At 41.5% G+C, this 19444-nt stretch overlaps 3 protein-coding genes across 5 annotated transcripts; 1 reads left to right on the forward strand and 2 right to left on the reverse strand.

Annotated features, from left to right (window-relative positions):
* Positions 1–143: 143 nt before the first annotated feature.
* tpx2 (TPX2 microtubule nucleation factor) lies at positions 144–7414 on the reverse strand. 2 transcript variants are annotated; one of them, XM_023411500.1, is made up of 17 exons: positions 7362–7414; positions 6706–6847; positions 5823–5948; positions 5500–5617; positions 5222–5299; positions 5031–5147; positions 4213–4322; positions 3917–4065; positions 3414–3585; positions 3172–3310; positions 2829–3051; positions 2588–2683; positions 2155–2328; positions 1921–2067; positions 1722–1833; positions 907–1073; positions 144–506 (listed from the first exon to the last, which is right to left on the reverse strand). In XM_023411500.1, the coding sequence occupies exons 2-17, from the start codon at positions 6815–6817 to the stop codon at positions 396–398; spliced, it is 2151 nt and encodes a 716-aa protein (XP_023267268.1). In that variant the 5' UTR covers positions 6818–6847; positions 7362–7414; the 3' UTR covers positions 144–395. The 2 variants fall into 2 exon arrangements, with proteins under 2 accessions (XP_023267268.1, XP_023267267.1); XM_023411499.1 differs by having other exon boundaries at positions 907–1091.
* A 1287-nt stretch (positions 7415–8701) lies between these two features.
* LOC111658866 (rho-related GTP-binding protein RhoA-C) lies at positions 8702–14526 on the forward strand. Of its 2 annotated transcripts, none has more exons than XM_023411544.2 (5): positions 8702–8777; positions 10869–11024; positions 11831–11951; positions 12041–12171; positions 12472–14526. In XM_023411544.2, the coding sequence occupies exons 2-5, from the start codon at positions 10869–10871 to the stop codon at positions 12643–12645; spliced, it is 582 nt and encodes a 193-aa protein (XP_023267312.1). In that variant the 5' UTR covers positions 8702–8777; the 3' UTR covers positions 12646–14526. The 2 variants fall into 2 exon arrangements, with proteins under 2 accessions (XP_023267312.1, XP_023267313.1); XM_023411545.2 differs by having other exon boundaries at positions 8757–8798.
* A 4-nt stretch (positions 14527–14530) lies between these two features.
* tpk2 (thiamin pyrophosphokinase 2) lies at positions 14531–18834 on the reverse strand. The gene is made up of 8 exons (XM_023411535.2): positions 18584–18834; positions 18260–18501; positions 17278–17341; positions 17062–17192; positions 16844–16962; positions 15969–16101; positions 15387–15483; positions 14531–15303 (listed from the first exon to the last, which is right to left on the reverse strand). Exons 1-8 carry the CDS (start codon positions 18651–18653, stop codon positions 15254–15256), a joined length of 906 nt encoding a protein of 301 aa, XP_023267303.1. The 5' UTR covers positions 18654–18834; the 3' UTR covers positions 14531–15253.
* Positions 18835–19444: the final 610 nt, after the last annotated feature.

A 19444-nucleotide genomic window follows, 5' to 3' on the forward strand; every position in this document is an offset into this window, starting at 1 on the left:
GTGGTTATTACAAATGTGGTTAGTAAGGTTCACCATGTAAATGTAATGCGGAGTACATACAAAAGTATTTGGAGCCCCATGGGGTGTTTCCTTTCCCTACACAAGTTTACAGAATTTCACATTTAAAAAAAAAAGGTCCATAATGAACTGATACTTCATAACCTTTATTAAAAAGTTAATATAGCAGGAAGAGAAAGATTATTCAGCACAGTTAAAAATCTAAAGCTCAACATGAAACAGTAAAAACAGAACTTCAGTCATTTGAAATACACAAGTCTATTTACAACATTAAAGCCGGTGTTCTACTGACAAACACCTCATGATGTCAAAACTCAACCAAACATCTGAAGTAGTAAAAGATGCAGGTATATACACACAGGAGCACGAGAGGTTGATCACAGGCGGAATCGATCAGAGAAGTTTGGCGAGTGGGGGACGGTGAGGGGAACCTCACTCTTCTTCACTGCTACAGGTTTGTAGTGTCTGATGGGCTGAGCCTTGTGGACCTGCAGAGGAGGCAAAGAAAAGCTGTGAGACTGGCGTCGTCAGGCTGCAGCTGCACACACAGGTTAAACTCTGACCATTTACCAGCCCGTGTTTTATGTACGTTTCCTTGTTACAGTGTGACGTTATAAAAACGATTAAAGACTTTACACAAACACGTTTAAACTGTTAACAGTTACTCGCATGTTAAATTAATGCACGTTAATTTGTTCAGCAATCAGTCCTATTAAGAAGAAAACCCAAGTAGACGAGCTGTGGATTGTCAGCGGGACCAGCAGCTCTTTAACCGAATCTAATCATGTTATTATAGATGAAAAGCAGCTACATGACCACATCAACAGTATTGTCACTCAGTGATACGTCATCAACCTCCCCTCCATGTAAACATTGTGTAGCAGTGACCTGTTCTTGCCGCAGCCTGGCGATCTCATCCCTCTGTCTCTGCTCCTCCTCTCGTCTCTGATCCTCCTCCATGAGCGCCCTGAGAGCCTCCTTCTCGCTAGCCACTCGCTCATACTCCTGCCGCTCCCGGGCCCTTCGCTCCGTTGACAGCTCGAAGGCCTCGACAACTGTGGAAGAATTGATGCCTTCTCAAAGTGCAGTGGCAGATGATAGTAAAAGGCAACAGAAACAGTGAGTTACATGACGCTGGAGAATGCCACAGCAGAGAACTGAAGCACTCATCAGGTTTCAATAAAGTCACTTATTCAATCCTGGTCACTTTAACACGGCATGGGTGAATCTTTGTTGTGTTTTTGTTTTGTGAAAGTTTGTTTTTATGTGGCAACAATTCTGCTGTGTGTTGGTATGGAGATCTGTTACTTCAAAACAAACACTTCCATCTCCCTCAGATGCATCAACAAATGATAAGTGTGTGTTATTGACCTTTTCCTGTGCAGTTGTGTCTGAGGATAAAACACTGGATCATTAGCCAATGATCCAATTGTTTTTACTGTCTGCATGAAGACATTTGTGATGGTTAAAGTAAGAGGCGAGGGAATGCATCATATCAATGAGTGTCTTCACAGACAAGATGTGTATGTTTATCAAAGCCTGATGCAGCTTGTTCCTCTGAACGATAGAGTGCCATTGTTTCCAGAAACTTGTGTTCGAGGTATCAGACAGTCAGAATTATGCATTTCTCTCACAGACACTTCAGGTCTAGGTCTGGGTGAGGGTCAGTGTTGTGATGCAGCTCTGCATGTTGACAGTCTTACCTATTACAGCCCGGCTCTCCTTCTTGGGTTGGAAAGGCTCTTTGTGAGTGACTGTGTTGGGTCTGGCTTTGAATATTGCTGCTTCCTCCTGTTGTTTCTGCTCTTCTTTCACCTACAAAGCACAAAGCTCAGGTTTGAATTGCACCATTGTAGAGAATAAAAACAGCTTCTCTGCGTTCAGTGGCAGATCCCATCATACCATCTGTTCCCAGCGACTGTTCTTCACAGCACCACGTTCATCCAGGAGCATCCTGAAGGGCTCAGGCTTTGTGGGCTCCAGCTTCTTCTTCTCAGGAAGGACCACAGCGTCAAAGTCTGGCAGTGGCTGAGCCTTGAACTGTGGAACCTGGAGAAAGTCAGAGGAAAATGATTTTAACGGTTGTGTCTTTATTCTGGATGTCTGAGAACACCAGCTGAGGAAGTGTGACTGCACCTCTTCGTTTCGCTTGTCCTCCAGCCTCTTCTCTTTCAGTGCCCTCCTCTCTCGCTCCCTCTCTTCAAAGGAGAAGGGACAGACCTCCACATGGCGGTTCTCTGGGAGCCGGGGCTGGAAGGGGAGGCCGAAGTGAGGCACTGGCGGGGGCTTCACTGGTGATGGCTGTTTTTCCTGACAAGAGACACCAGGTTTTGTCATTTACATGGGAATGGCTGGGATGTAGGGGTTTGGTTACCATTGGTAGTGCAACTATTGATCACCATTATTGATTAATCTTTGTCTATGAAACATCAAACAGTGAAAATACCCGTTCCAAATATCTGAGCACAAGGTGAAGTTTTATCCGAACGTTAAAAAACAGACAAAAAAAACAATTCAATTTTCTGACTTAAACTATGAATGAATTCATGACAATCAAACGTGTTCTTACTTCCTCGACCTTGCGATCCACACGAACTCTCTTCTTCAGCGCAAAAGCTGGAGACTCTGGAACAGTTGGATGCAGCACTTTCTTCTCTGGTAATCCCTGTTGACAGGAGTAATTCCTGTTTACTACATTCAGGTATGGGAATAACCTCAAAAGCTTCATGTTTTCTCAGAAGAATTAAAGTGAGTTTATTGTAAACTCCTGTATTTGGCACTGAACTGTTGGCAGCCAGGTTTTAACTCACCACTACTCCTTCCAGGATCTTTTTGGGCAGAGGCTGTGGTTTAAAGATGTGTGGCTTCTCTTCATCCTCCTGAGGCTTCTTGGTAGCCTGCCTTCCCTGGAGCCTCTTTTCAATCTGCAGCTCGAAGCCTTCAGGTACAGTGGGCTCCTTCACTGCTGGTTTCTTCAAGTCCTGGGCATTCTCCAGTATTTTCCTGTTCAGCTCCAGGGCCTTGAATTTAAACCTGTGATCAGAATACAACATTAATGAGAAACGAACATGATGCTTGTATTTTTTTTTGTGCACATGGTTGATGGCTGCAGGAAGCAGGATGGTCTGTAGGGGGTTAAGTAAAGGCTCTTACTTGTTCAGTTTGTCCACCTCTTCAGCCTCCAGGTCCGCACTGCTCTTCACAGTGGGTGGCCGGCTCCTCTGGCGGGTCATGAGGTGTGGGGTATGAGGCTGGGTGAGCTTCAGGTGGTCAACCTTCACTGGGGATGGCCCTAACAAAGTCATTTTAAACATGTTAATCATTTAAATGCTTATATCCCCAGATCACAGAAAAAGACTTTAATTGGCACTGAACACTGATGAAGCAAAGCCAACCTCTCTCCTGGCTCTGGCGGCTTCGCAGATGGTATCGCTCGGGGGTTCGTTTCTGAAACTGCGCTATCTGCTGAGCCATGGGCACGTAGGTGCCCGGCCCCTCCATCTTCCTCTTGTTGCCTGTGGACAGGTTGAAGGGTTTGGGAACTGTGGCACCTCTCTTGGTCTTTGCCTGAAATACAAAAACAAGCCAAGTGTAAAAATTAGATGAACATCATCATCATGTGCATCCATTCAGGTGTATATACTTTTTCACGTAGAAGGGTTTACAAATGTGCCACAATTTTGTTCTGTTTTCTCAATTTTTAAGTCAATGAAATAAAAGGAACAGAGCATTAAGGTTTCTAGGAAATGACAGTAACAGTCTTGCCTTAAAGGGTCCACTGACATGTCTATAGGCTCTAGGTGTATCATTGGTGGTCTGGGTTTCAGCTCTGTCCAAAGCCCTTGGGATGCAGTATAGCTTTAAGGACCTTTAAGGTGTTAGCATATGAAATACTTACTGGGGAGGAAGGTTGACGAAGCTGACTGATGAAGTCCACTTCCTTTTGGGATGTACTGGATGAAGTGGTTGCCTTAACACGGGTGTCTGTGTTGAAATGGAACTCTTTAGGCACAGTTGTGGACATGGCCGTCTTCTTCAGTGGTGGATCTGAAATAACAGTGACACAGAAGTAAAGTGAGCCTTCAGATCTTAACAAACAGAAACAGACTAATGGCTTCTTATCCTGCACACAAAACAGTACTTTCACTAATGGTTGTTGCAGACCCACACAAAGTAAGAGTTTCATCTACTCACTTCCAGCCAGGGCAGCTTTGTAGCTGGCCTCATTCTTCTTGCGATGCAGAGCCACTTCCTTCTGGAGGTTCCTGATGCGCTCCAGCTCCTGCTCCTCAGAGCTAACATGCCTGTCATCAGGAAAAAGACAGCTTTAACTTGTTTTTTCATCTCAGTCTCGTTTAAAGTGTTAAAGTAATCTATTCGAACCATTTAGAGCTTCACTTTAAGTTTATGCCATTAAGATACTTGGGTTCAAAAGCTCTGACTTTTCTACAGACCGTTTAAGAAAGAAAAACAATCCTGGCGGGTTTTATATGTAGATGAAGGCAGCTGATGGCGATTGGTCTTGTCAGTGTTACTTTCATATTCTTAGTGAAACAGAAAAGTTCCAAGTTTAGAGTAAAAATACAAAGTATATGAACCTACTTCAAACCACAACTTGCATCCAAAGCACCATCTCCAGTGGGCTCTACACTCACTGAGGGTGGCCTGTTTTACCTTCTCACCTGCACAAACACTGCACCTTACAGCTGGCTTTTCACTCTACCTTTCAATGTGGCTATTTAGAACAATTAAACACTTGTTTTTCCCAATGTGCTTGGATGACAAATCATATGAAGTTCTTTTCTAGCATAACCTGACCCTTAGTCGGCAACCAAGGAGCTGCCTGCACTTCAGCAGTTCTATCAGTCCCTTCAGGAAGTTTTATGGAAACAAAACAAATTAATCTGATCAAATAATATAAAGCAAGAACTGGTCATTCTTTTTTTGCTCCATCCCCTGCAGGATGAGGCTGAGAAACATGGTTTCACCAGTAGTACTGGCAGTAGTCTTACTCTCTGTTTGCAGTGTTGGAAGCTGCTGCCCGGGTCTTGGGCGTCTTCCTGGAATTCAGCTGCCCACTCCTGCGGAGGACCCTCGTGGATTTTCGAGTCGGTTGGGCAACAGGACTCCTAGAACAAACAGCTGCAGTTGAAGTGGCTGCTGTGAAGGCAGGATGATATGACTGGACAGTCATGACACTTACATTTTGTGTTTCTTTGATGGTGGTTGAGCTGATGGTTGTTGAGCTGAGGTGCTGGGCATCTCTTTACGTTTTGAAACCCTAAAATGAATTAAAATCACAATCACACTGGCCATTAGGAGCAGCAGGAGAAGTCCCGCACACCGACCCGATCTGGTGAGGGTTAGTATTTGTTTGACAACGTGAGGCGATGGAGCTATGTATAATGTTCAAGTTAATCATTTGTCACCTTTTGGATAACCTTATAATTAGTTTAAATATAACCATCACTGGAACTGTACCTGCGTGGTTGGACAGGGGGTTGATTCGCAGTCCTCCTCCTTGGTTGGGCATCAGTCTGAGTTTCAGCACCCCAGGATGTGACAATGTTTGGAGGTGGAGATGTGGCTCTACCAGGACCTGGAACATTGATCAGTCCACATGAGTTCACATTCACATTATCCAAGTCATGAGGACTTTTTAACTCAAATTACAGAAGACTAGGGGACCACATACTGGGAACAAGCTGCATTTTCAGAACCACCTTAACGACAACATTAGCATGTTAACAGAAAATAATTATCAGTGCATATGAGTAATTGGCTATAATGCAAAGAAAACTAACCAGCATCCACATCTGTCTTGACTTGATGAGTTACAGTGGCTTTGGGCAGGCTGGGCATGTCGCTTCTCATAAAGGGCTTTCTCAAAGGTGTAGCAAGGTCAGCATCAGCTCCCTCAGCCTGATGTTCTGCATGTGAGACAGTCAACGATAAAGTCAAGAAAGATTCTGAAATAGGCATTTTAAAAAGGCCACTGTGGTACAGGCCATTTTCTCAATCAGTTTCAAATTGAAGAGCATTAAGTCTGTAGCAACACGAGAGCAACTGTATTAAGTTTAGCATGTACAGAAACTTTAATCATATTCATATGAGATGCACGACACACCAAAACACAGCATTTCAAACAAAGCCTTATAAAAGTTTGTCACTACCTTGACAGAACTACACTTGTAGAGTGTATTGAAATTGGACCTAGTGCTGGAATTTTAAATGCCTTTATCCAAATTGTATGCAACAACTTCAAGATCCAGGGTTACCCAACAAAAACATGCCTCTAAACTCTCATCCTTCATATAACTCAAAAAAAAAAAAAAAAAAAAGCAAAGAGCGTCAAAACCTCAAAAAAACAGATCACTTCAAACAATGCATGTACAGCTTCACATTTGTCCAAAGATACAAATGACAGCAACGGAAACACTAACAAAACATCAGTGCTGCAGGGCTCGGTTTGTATAACGTGCTTCTGCTAATATTTACTCCACCTGCACCAACTCATTTCCAGTGTAACCAGAGATGAGCGGCCCGTAATAGCTGCATGAGGAGACATGGAAGGCGAGCTCATCCTAAACTTTTCACAGCAGTTTGCTGCGAGGCAGGATAAACGCACACCGCGTCTCAAACCCTCAACCTAATACCACTCAGATTCAAATGTTGAAAAAGACTCACCAAACCACCTATCGTCGCTGTCTGCATTCTCCAGTTCTTGCAGGTCGATGACGTGGGAAGGGGCGTCAAACTCGTAGAGTTCAGGGAGACCCTCCGAATCGCTTTGGGCCATAATCTCAGGCTGTGTTATTCCACAACTCGCCTAAACAAGAAACCAGTAGACAGGGCACATCTTGCATTAAAGTTCCCCTTGTTGAATCCACATTTAGTTATCCAACCAGGCTAGCAATTTATTTGGTCTTAACTAAGGCTAGTTTACATCTGATAACTGTACTTTGATGGAATGTGATCGCCTGTGTCGACAAAGGAACTGAACCGGAAAAGTTACACAAAAGAACATGTTTTTGTTGTTTTTTCTTACCATTAAGCTGTACATTGCTGTCTTAATGTAACATTAAAATACTGATTTGCGTCACGAAGTCTCATTCTAATCGTTTAACTGTAGTTTACGTTAAGGCAACGCCATCAAGGTAGAACAACTGGTTAACGCTACCTAACGTTAAACATTAGCCGTTTAACTGGTAAAACTATCAGGTAATTCGTATTATTAACACATTAAATATCGCAACATTCACGCGGCTGTCCCGTTTAGTAGAATTGATCTGTAAAATATGAAACTATTTTGCTAAATAAGTAAGATTTGTTGAAAACCTTACCGACACCGTCTGTTCTCGGGGCGACGCAGATGAATCTGCAAACGCCGCGCGGATGTAACGTTAGCGTTTAAATTGCCTCCGTTTTGAAACAGCCAATGGCTAACGTCATGTCCATTAGCTCGCCGCTTATTGGTTCATACGCGTCAACTTCCTTTGACCTGACCACGTGATCGTCACATATTGCAAAATAATGTGGAAATATGTGTGTTTGCAGCCAAAAGAAGAAATATGCCAATAACACATTTTGGGGAGGGAAGAGCACAGACTACAATGGGCAGATAGTTGACGAGTTAATGGAATTAAAATTATTACTTTGTTTAAAAAATTGGCCTGGTTTGTTTTTAGCAGAGGAGGAGAATCAGCTGTAGATCTAATGTTGGTTTCTAGTGACCCATATGCAAATGTTATATGTACATATATTGAATTTACATGTATGAAATGTATGTACATATGAAATAAAAAAAAGTATGTAAAAAAAATTATATGAAACCTATTAGAAATTGGAACAATTTCATATATTGACAGATATGTCTATCCCATACAAATATGTGTGTTTATGTTTGTATTCTGTGGACATGTTACATAAATATATATCAATCCCAAAGCCTATTAATATATGTTGATATTATATACAATGACAAAAGTCTAAGACCACATTCCCAGAATGGAAAGATAGACATGTTTAAAATGAATGAGAAATTGATAAGAAAAGCAGATATAAATTAAATATATATTCTAAACATATATGCTCACAACATGCTATACCACAGAAAAAACCTAATAAATCCGATAATATCCTAATTGAGCTGAACATTTTACAGTTTGAATTGAGCTTTTGTTGGAGTTTTATCATGGATTATGGAGTTATTATGGTTTTTAAATGCTATTTTAATGTAATCCTAATGATATATTTTTTAATGTATTTCCAGTATTTCCATGCCTTGAACTATGTTGTGTCTGAATGGTGTTATTATAGAAATAAACTTGTCTTGCCTTTATGTTGAAACGTCTAGAAGGAGATACGAATCACAAAGTGGAATAATAAAGAATTTGTGTACCCGAGATGAACATATAGTAGGATTGCGTTTGCAGCAATTGTACCAAACTACTTACATATAAACAAGGAAGGAGATGGAATGCACCTTTGGCGACCTTGTTTTATACATCTAGTAGCAAACAGAGAGAAACATCACTGGGAGGCTGGGCTCAGGGGAAACAGTACTTTACTTCTCCCAGGGGTAAAACAAACCTGGGAGACTTTTATTTTATTTTATGTGCTATAATGGTTGGCTCAGTTATGCTTCATCATGATTTCGCCGTGTTCCATTGGCTGGAAGTGCGTCATGTGGGCGGGCGCTATCTTCGTGGCACTGTCGGGGGCGGGGCTCTTACGTCCGACAGGAAAACGAAAGAAAGGCGAGTATCTCTAACAAAACGGTAAAATTACGCTTATGTGACTAGCCAGAATTGGTATCTGCTTCATAGCTTTGTGTGTAAGAGTAGCTGGTAGATTCAGGCGATGTATTGCGGTCTCAAAATGTTCAGTGTCCAGCCTGACCACAGGCCAGCTGTCCCGAAAAACTAAGCAAAGTTAGCAAGCTAACAGCGTAGCTTCCTCAGAGGGAATATGACCTGCTGCTAGCTAGAAGTTAGCTGCCACTCCACCGATTCACACAGGCCAAAAGATAATGATGGGTAAAAATAAGGTAACATCGGGACAGCAAGCTACCTGTAATGTGAAGCAGTTCACCAGAAGTAAAGCTGACAGATTCAGTAGATCGTTACATTGGAGGTAAACAGCAGTGAGGAAGTGAATTGATAATGCAACGTAAACTTGCCAAATAGTCTTGATCCGCCTGGCAGCTGTAGCTAACCATTGCAAACTGTGTTACAGTGTGTCATGTTAACTCAGTTCACTCTTTGAAGCGGCCAGTAGACCATATAGATGGCTACAGACAGACTGGCTGTATATGATGTAATCTGTGACCCATTCACTATAAATCTATGCCTGGGTTGACGGAGTTTTATTCAGGCACTGTTTTGAATCTTCTTCAAATGGCGACAGCAATATCTTAATTTCATTAGGCCATTTCATTGGTAGATCTTATTTTAGCAACATACGTAAACACCAAATCCAGATGTTATCCAGGATCTCCATGTTGAATTATTATGTCTGAAACAAGGAATAAGAGTCCTGCTGTTGATTGTCATGTTATACTGTAATTTATAGTAGTCATGCGTTTTGTTCAGTGAATTGACTAATGGCAACAACCTAAACTAAACAGGATGAAACCCCATCCAACATTTTTGCTTTCAGGCCCACATAGAAGTTGATTTGTTTCGTTGAATGTTTGTTGTTTATAGTGGAACTTTAGTGAGCTCTACAGGAGGGATTATCTTCCAAAAGATAGTAAAATTTGACTCATCTGACTATATCACATTTTTCCACATCTCTGCAGATCAGTGCCTCTGGTTTTGACACCACTGAACTCTCAAATACGCATTTGTCTCTCAAAGTTATGTTCATCATTTCCTCTTGATGCAAAATCATAATCAGAATTTTTGCACTTGCCACAGAGCATGATGGGAGGTTATTTCCTTAATTGTACCATGCAGTGCACCTGTGTTGAAGCAGCAGCATTTGTTAAGCTTCTCCACTCATTTATTCATTTTTTTCCTTTAATCTGTCACCTGTTTGCATGTTGTTTTATGCCAGAATCAAATTTAAAAAATCTGTGTTGGTTGGTCCAGTGCTGTGGTCTAGGGTTAAATATATTGACACATATCTGATGGATTACCCTGAAAGTTTTCTAGGTGGATGACGACTGATGACTTTGGTGATTGCCTGAATTGTCATCTAGTGGCACAAGTGGGTTTCATCAACCTGCAATGACAGATGTGACATCATTATGTGGACTTACAGATAAAACAATGGATGCAGGTGTTATGTGCACCAGGCTCCAGTGATGTTTCCTGATGTGAGAGCTCTGCTTTTAATTCTAGTCAGCTTCAGCTTCACTTTGAAATTGAGGCGATGTGAAGACTGACAATAGTACAGCAAGAAATATGCAGCCTCCTCACTCATGTAAATGAGGCCACTATGTTGACACAGGGAGGGTTACAACACAGAAACAAACTGCAAGGTTGTTCTGCAAAAAAGTTTAAATTTGCTCAGTTTTAGCTGCAAAGCAATTTGCCATCATCTGACAAAGCATATTTTTACCAGTTAAATACATGCAAGTGAACCTTCCTGACGGACAACAGAGGATAAAGTGATTGGCCACGACAACTTTTATTAAACCTATCCTCATAGTGTTACAAACCGCTGTTTGTAAAACCAGTGTTTTGGTGTCTGATAAACCTACAAACTCAAACCAGCATGGATCATCTCTTTCATCATCTTGCGGGACTTTTTGGCACCAGTAAAGCTTGTTACTTCACAGGGCTGTTTTTGGTCTGAATGCCCAGAATAAATAACAGAATAAATGTCTTTCTTCATTCTTTCAGATGGCTGCAATCAGGAAGAAACTGGTGATAGTTGGTGATGGAGCCTGTGGTAAAACCTGCCTCCTCATTGTGTTCAGCAAAGATCAGTTCCCCGAGGTTTATGTGCCCACTGTGTTTGAAAACTACGTGGCCGATATTGAGGTGGATGGTAAACAGGTAAGATCTCAATATAATGACTAATATCACATTTCTATGTTGTTCTCATATTTTCAGTTGTCCATTAATAAAACATGCACTGTGTGGTCTGAGGCTCTGAACCTTATGGGATGGTTCAACGTTTAGCCTGATTCTGATATTGATATTGGAGTGTTAATAAAAATTTATTAAGAATGATGAGATTTTATATCAGCTGATCTTAATGTTTTCTCTCTCGACATAAACACTAATATCGGCTCATATCTTGTCTTGGCCGATTTATGGGTCTAGCCCCGTTTCAAAGCTTCTCTCTCACCTCACTTCCACCTATGATCTGTTACCTGGACAACAACCGCTGATTATGAGCCTCCGCATTTAAATCTGGTATTAGAGGAATAATTTGACATTGTGTTGAACTATGAACACATTTAACAAAGCTCACTAATGATCATGTTTTATCTTGTTTGTTTAATCCGGACAGAAACACAAATGTAAAATTGAGCGTTAATGGTTACAGGGGGAGTTATGTGCTCTATTTTTTGTTGAACAACAGTCGACCCAGCTTCTTTGCTGGTTGCCTGGCAACCAGATAATGACGACATTTTGAGAAGCCACTGAGCCACTTTGGAAAGTCTCAGATATTGTAGAACAGTGTCTGCTGTGACATTTGCCATCTCAAACAGTCAAAATCTAGTAAATAAACTTTAAATCTAGTAAATAAACCTGAAAATGTAGAAACTGTACAGTCTGTTTCCTCTGAGCCCCGTGTCATTTAATGGTAACAAAGACACAGTGATGTACTGATCTTTCATCTTCGGCTCTCGTAGGTGGAGCTGGCTCTTTGGGATACAGCGGGTCAAGAGGACTACGACCGACTGAGGCCTCTCTCCTACCCAGACACAGACGTCATCCTCATGTGTTTCTCCATCGACAGCCCAGACAGTTTAGGTGAGATTTCTTCTTCTGTTGGTGTTTTTGACAAACATTCGGTTTCCATCTGCTCCATATTCAACATGTACACCTTGTGCCCGATGCAGAGAATATTCCAGAGAAGTGGACTCCTGAGGTCAAGCACTTCTGTCCCAACGTGCCCATTATTTTGGTGGGAAACAAGAAAGACCTGCGAAACGACGAGCACACACGTCGAGAGCTGGCCAAGATGAAACAGGTCAGTGAGGCCGTTAGATGTTCAAACCTGTGGAGTTCTGTTCAGACAGATCCAACCACAGGAGGATTGACTACTCACTGATGTGTCAGACTAAACAATTATAAACAGTCATAACGTCGTTTTTTTAGGTTTCACGTATCACAGTCTGATTTATAGCATTACGCTCTTGTAACAATCATCAGCATTTTATTGTATTGTCAATTTATCTGTTTATAATTGAAAATGTATAATTTATTTATTTAAAAAAAAGAAAAAATCATTTACATTTACTCATTTGACGATTCGGCTTCATCCAAACAGGAACCAGTGAAGTCAGACGAGGCGAGGGACATGGCGAACCGAATCAACGCCTTTGGTTACTTAGAGTGCTCGGCCAAGACGAAGGATGGCGTGAGGGAGGTGTTCGAGATGGCCACCAGGGCGGCGCTGCAGGCCAAGAGACGAGGCAAGAAGAGCGGCTGCCTTCTTCTATAGAGTGTGAGGTAACACATGAGCGGGTGGGATGGGGGAAATAAACAAGGCCAAGAAAAACACCCCCACTGTGTCTGCTTCATCACCACGGTGGGCACGGTTGAACGTGGAGTTACAGGGATGAGGGAGAAGAAGTGTAACCGGGCCAAAGGAAAAAAAAAAAAAACAGGAAGCTCAAATGTAATGGAAAAGGGGAAAATATATACATTTAAGTTCAAGGTTATAGCTTTTAGCTTTCAGATAAAAATACTGTAATCTTGTGTTTAGAAACCTTAAATTAAGAGAACATGAAGAGAAGGGAGTATCTCTCTCACTCATACTTTTAAAGGTGAGGTAGGGTTTGTCCTGTAAGGAGGTTTCAGGTCTCTGAATGGAGTACAGTGGTCTCCTCAGTCCCTGAGACCCGCTCCAAGCGAGACCAGGGGTCAGACAGACGTATGCCGGTGGCCTGCAGTGTGACTGTGTCTCTCAGTTTTGTCCTCTCATTCTATAGGTTTTCATTCTCCTTTATTTCTAAAGTTTGACCAAATTAACTTTCTATGGAGCGAGCGCTTCTCTTTTTTATCAACTTGTAATATTTGATACCGTTTTCATTCATTTAAAAAGCTGTGTTTTATTATTTACAGTTGAGCATGAATACATGATGTAATGAGACCAACTTATGTGTGTTTTATACAAACTTCCTCATTAATACAACACTTAAAAAATGAAGTTGATATAGATTAACCTTCAAGTCAGAAAACTGTGATTGAATTAAATCAATGTGGACTGTCAAACACACTGTACACAGCTGGGTATGAAAGGGTTAACAAAACTTACTATAAATCAGTAGTGGAGCCTTAATTTAATTAAGCTACAGCTGATTATCCCTGTTTTATACAAATATTTCATCATATATCAGGAAGAATCCTCTGATCAGTTTTAATTTGCTGTTGATGCAAACTGAACACCTCCTCCATGTCCACCTGACTAATTCAGTTCAGTGTACATGTCTACAGCACAGTCACGTTTCTCTTTTTAACATAAATACTGTTTTCACTCACTCATTTGTTTCAGCTACTTAAAGTCAGTAGTTTTTTTTTTAAAGATACACTTCCTTGTTAGCAGCAGGCTTTTAATTTGAAACATTAGCAGGAATGTTGGTAACACTTCAGGCTGTGAACGCCCCCCAACAGAAACTGTTTGCGCCAAATCATTTTGAAAAAGCAATGGCCAACGAGGAAACTCCAACTCAGTCATGTGGCATTCAGCTGACGAATGGTGAAACTATGATCAGTCAGTCAGTCAGTAATTAGTGGCTGGCCCTGCTGTTCCAGTCCAGCCTAAATAAATGCAGCGTGGAAGTGACTGAAAACAGTATTTCTACTCGGAGGAACAAAGTAGTGATTCTGTGTTAATGACATCATAACACAAGTGACTCCTCCCCCTCTCAGTTGTGATTTATTCTGCAAATGTTAAACACTCTCCCATTATTTAAGTAACAGACTTAGTTTGAGAATTCATGATAGACCAGGATATACCTGTATACACCTATATACACCTGCATACCTGCCAGGATGTTACTGTCGAGTTTTGTTTCTTCTCAGTTCACTCATGTCTACAACTGTTCTTCTTTTGCTTTGTACTCTATTCTATGTTATGTTAACTTTGTGATATTCTACTGGCTTACCTTGTATTATTTGCACACAACTAAAAACAAAAGGTCAGTGTGGTAAACACTTATAAAAAATTATGATGTCAGATTATGAAATACAAGATGCAAGCGACTCCTTGATGATTGGTTCTTTGTAAGAGGAAGATTCTTTTGTACACAAATGTATCCTCACATTTCTCCACTTGTCTTTTTTAATGTATTCTAAAGGAAATAAACTGTAACAGAACGACCATGTCCTGCCACTGGTGCCTTATTATTTTAATTGGTGAAATAACATGACAAACAAGGAGTGACAAGGAAGACACAGTGACTTAGAAAACAAAACATAATAGACAGTTGAAATAACATAGGAGGTTGTGCCATTCTGCCAGTGGTGTCAATGCTCAAAGGCTTTCTTTCTTAAGTCTCTGTATGTTTTAACTCAGCAACTAAACAAAGCACAACATCAATTCAAATAGTAAAATTCTTAGACTTGAACACTGATTAATTGTGTTGCAATCCAAACTTGCCTTTAGGGATCTGACTGAATGTCTAAATGTTCAGCAGAGGAGTTTCATTCAGCAGCAAGAGTTTATATGTTCATTTGAACCGATATACTTTATAATTTAAACCATCTCTTGTCTTACAGTTACAGTAGTTATTATGACTGACTCTGCACCTGTACACAGGACTAATTCTGTTCATAGTTTAAAATATTTTGACACATTTTCAGAGAGTCAACATCTGGACACTGTAGACAGTCCCGTGTCTAAACTGTCCAAGCAGAATTTTGCACGACAGCATCCATCACTCAGATCAGCCATCATCATGTGAACCGCTCCCCTCAGGTCCCCGTCTTGTCTTCCAGTTACCAGGTTCAGTCAGCAGCACTAAGGTCGGCTCCTGTGAGGTGATGTGCTGGGAAAAATGTAAACAATGTAAAGCAGCACAGGGTGTCAACAGGCTCAGTCCTCAGCTTCACTCTAATGTCTGATGGAGTCCGGCCACAAATTCCTGATAGCATGGCTCTGAAATGAAAAGCACACGATCAACACGAAGAAGAGATCGGATGTTGTCACCAGATTTTATAATTGATATAACAGTCTCAAACCTGTGTCAGGCTCAATAAACGAGTGTCTAATGAGGAAGTCCAGGACCACCATGGCAGAGTTGGGTTTGAAGTCATCGGAGGACAGCAACTGTTTCACCTGAAACCAGGACAGGAATCAGAAAACACTCCTCGTATCTCTGTGGCATCACAATCTTTGTTCAGTCCAGTTCACTTCAATCAGCTCACAGTGAAGACAACTCCTTCAGAGCCACAACATGAATAAGTAACGTTCACACACCACAACAAATCCATGCAGATTAACAGGGGAGTGACGTCTGATCCAGCAGGGACAGAACAACGGTTTGTCGTGGACCACTGTGATGTGATGTGATGTGATGTGACGTGACGTGATGTGACGTGATGTGTGATATGATATGTGATGTGTGACTGCTGGAGCAGGAAGTGAATGTAGTTTCCTTACAGTTCCATCAGGACCTGATGATGTTGGATGACTTGTTAACAATCTTATAGAGTTTTCAATGTCGGACCTGCTGCACAAAACGGTTCTGGATGCTCTAAGGATGCTTTCGCTCACTGCTGTGTAGAAGTGGAGCAGGTGGTGATATCTAATGTAAAACTGACCTTATCAATAGGCAGCAGGTAGAAATCCTGCACCTCTCCATCCCCCACTTTGGGCTTGAACTCGAGAGGAAGCTCCAAGTCAAAGACAAACTGACTTTCAGCGAACACCCCCTCCTCATCCTCGTAGGTGTAGCTAGAAAATACATTGAAGTGGTTAGTTATTGAATTTAGAGAGGTTTGCTTTTTACATGTCAGAGGCACTGCACAGACAGAGGTGGTAGTAGAGGAAAACTGCTGAGTAATAAAAGTGAGAACAGGGAAGGTGGGTATTTTGACGAGTGCCCTTAACAAGCTGTACCAAGAATCTTGTGTGGCGTGCCATTAGAACAACAGACCTCTCTTAATAATAGTAACTCACATCTGTCCAACAAAATTTCCAATTTGGAATTTAAACCATTGTCATGTTATTCTGTTTTTTTTATTTTCACCAAATCATTTGAATAGACCCAAACCTGTTCCTCTGTCTGTGGCTCTCAGCTCTGAGCTCATTGGTTCCTACTTTATCTTTAAAAACACCTCACAAATATATATATTCTCAGTAACTTCCTTAAACCGTTTCTCAATCAGGAGGAAATAGAGCATTTGTTGGGGACTATTTTCAGCAGCAGATTAATGCACATTTGGTTCCGCAGTGAGTATTTTGGGGCAGCAGGACGGCGTGTGTGTGGGAACGAGTCAAAGTAAACTACAATGTGTGTGTTCATGGTGATGAACGAATATGTCAGCCAATGGAGATCTATGGCTCAGAGGAATAAAACAAAAATATGACAGTAAAGATCATTCTGTTCTATTGTTGGTTTGGGTCTTTTCATCTGATTTATTGACTAAACTTCTGCTCCTCCTCTTTTTTAGAGGTGTGGTGGCACCAAACTCACCTTACTGTGGTTACAGGATGAGCCTTCTCAGCAATGGCTGCTGGGATACACGCTTCCTCCTGACATTCTTTTACTAGAGTGTGTTTGACGCCAACGCCAGCAGCCAGACCACCTGCTGCCTTCAGAGACACAACACTTTTAGCCTCCTTCATTCACTCTTGGAGCTCTGAATTCACATTGATTATCACTGTTCCCTGTCAGGTGTGATTCGTACTCACCACATTGTCCAGTAGTCCAGGGTACGTCTGCTTGTGTGGCGAGCGTCGTGCCAGCCACATGCTGACTTCCCCACTGTCACTGACAGTGTATCCATTGATATGGACTCCGTACCGCTTCACCCCAAACAGACCTGTAGTGCAGCATGACAGGCGGCTCATACAACACTGACACTGAGAGAACATCACATCGCACTGCTATGGTGTGTCAGGACTTACAGGTAGCTGCTCTTTCCATCCACATCAGAGGAGGGTCGGAGAATTTAGGCATCACACTGTACTTCTGAAAGAGGAGAGGCCTTCACATTTACTCTGATAAATGTCACGTTACTGACATGTACATGGACTGTTTTTTTAATTTTGCTTTTCTAATTTTTTACTAACCAAGGTCCGATCCAGTGTATCAGATGGGAGAGAGTATCATCACAGTCACCAGTGTCAAAAGTCAGTAGTTAAGAAAGAGCATAAGCGTTCATTCTCTTGGGAGCATGAATGTTCACAATGACTCTTAATGGAAATGGAATTTATAGCAACCTCCCATCAGAATATCAGTATTTCTCCTGGACAGATGAACGTGTGTCTTAATGAATGAAATGAACAATGTTGGGGAAGCTACTTTAAAAACGTAGCTTTGCAAGCTACCAATTACTTCACACTGGAAGAAGTTGAACTGCAGCAAAGGTACCCGAGAGAGAAATCTGGTTTGGTTAACTAAAGCTACATAGAGTTAATAGTTCAAGCTACTACAATGATCAAATTGACAATGCACATGTGATATGAATTTTTACAGTTCACAGTTAATTGCAAACCTGTCTACTTGTTCACAGGTTATACATAAACCATAAAAATGTAGTTCACTACTCCCCAACACTGGTAATAAAATCATTAAGTCAAGTCATCCACCCAGGACCATGAATGTCCCTTTAACTTGATACAGAAATTTCAATTGGCTGGACACAAATCAAACTGAAATTGGCTTTAAATCAAAAGATCAATATCATATGAGCTGAGCTGTGAACTGGGCATAGTACCCCGGGGCCCAAAGAGTTCACTGATTGTTTTTAGTAATTTAATTAATTGCACATATGTTAGACATTTCTCACCGCTTTAATAATCAACCACAGTGGGTTCTGCATTATTATTTAATCTTGTGATATAATAATACCTGCATCAGCCGAGCAACCACAGGTGTGTGTCTCACCTCATCTCTCCACCCCCTCAGGCAGGTCAGAGAGCTGTCCTGTCTGAGAGTCTGCAGGACAGCGTCCACAGCCTCAGACCTCTTCCCGTACGAGTCCAGACCGTGACACAGAGACACAGCGCCACCTTGCGGAGGACTGAACACCTCCGGATACCGAGTCAGCAGCGAAGCTACGTCAGGAGGAATCCAGCCAACCTGCGCCCCGTCTACCTCGAACCTGTAGCAGGCAGCACGACCGGAGCCTGTGGGGGACAAGGTGGAGGTGGTCAGTGGAAACCGTCTACTGACAACATGTTGTACTTTCACACAGTGTCACTGCTCTACCTGGTAAATAAAAGTTGTTCATTCGGCGGAGCAGAGCGAGTATTTTCTCTGACCAGGCAGAGTTCGCCATTTTAAATTACAGTCCGTCAGTAAACCGCCTCCCAAAGCACCTGAAGTCAATGTGTTGGAGTCCAGCTAAAATGACTAATATCAGACAGTTGAGTATCTTTGCTATTATTCAGACTGACTGAACGCCATGAATTCCTGTGGTGATGCGCATGTCCTCCACTTCTTCTTCGTGGCTGCTCAAGCTGCTCCTCAGGGATATTTCTCCCTGAGATTAGTTTGACAGGCAGCGCTTTCGCTAAACTCTTCTTTATGATGATACAGGAGAAATTGGAGTATTATCAGTAGGGACTCTGGCAACATCATGCTAAAGCTTATTTATGATTAAATATTAATGAGGTAATATTCTTCGGTGTAACTGTTCAATTAAGTCAATCCATTATACAACTGATAAAGAAATACATTGAAAAAGAAACGAATTAAGCATAAACATATTTTCCCTATTTAAGAATCAATAGATTTGAAGGGTTCAAATTGTAACTCTAACTCTTCATACCTTAAAAGAAAACCGTGGTAACTGAGCACTGGACCATTTAGAATAATGTTATTATCAAACCAATGGAAAATCCCAAACACTTTTGTTCCTTGAAATTAAGTCTTCCCATACAGAAATGTAGTATATGACATATATGACCCTATATCGATAGTATTGTTGCCATGTCTATGTCGCCAATAAGGACATATATTATTATCACATATCTACGTCCTCTGTGAACGCTAGACATTCTCACACTCCAGACCAGTTGGTGGCGATAATGCGCTAATTCGTATTTTGCAAACCACAAATAAACCACG

The sequence above is a fragment of the Seriola lalandi genome, unplaced genomic scaffold (assembly GCF_002814215.2).
Source record: "Seriola lalandi dorsalis isolate HSWRI2012SDOR001 ecotype SW California unplaced genomic scaffold, Sedor1 jcf7180002054469, whole genome shotgun sequence".
Classification (NCBI taxonomy): domain Eukaryota; kingdom Metazoa; phylum Chordata; class Actinopteri; order Carangiformes; family Carangidae; genus Seriola; species Seriola lalandi.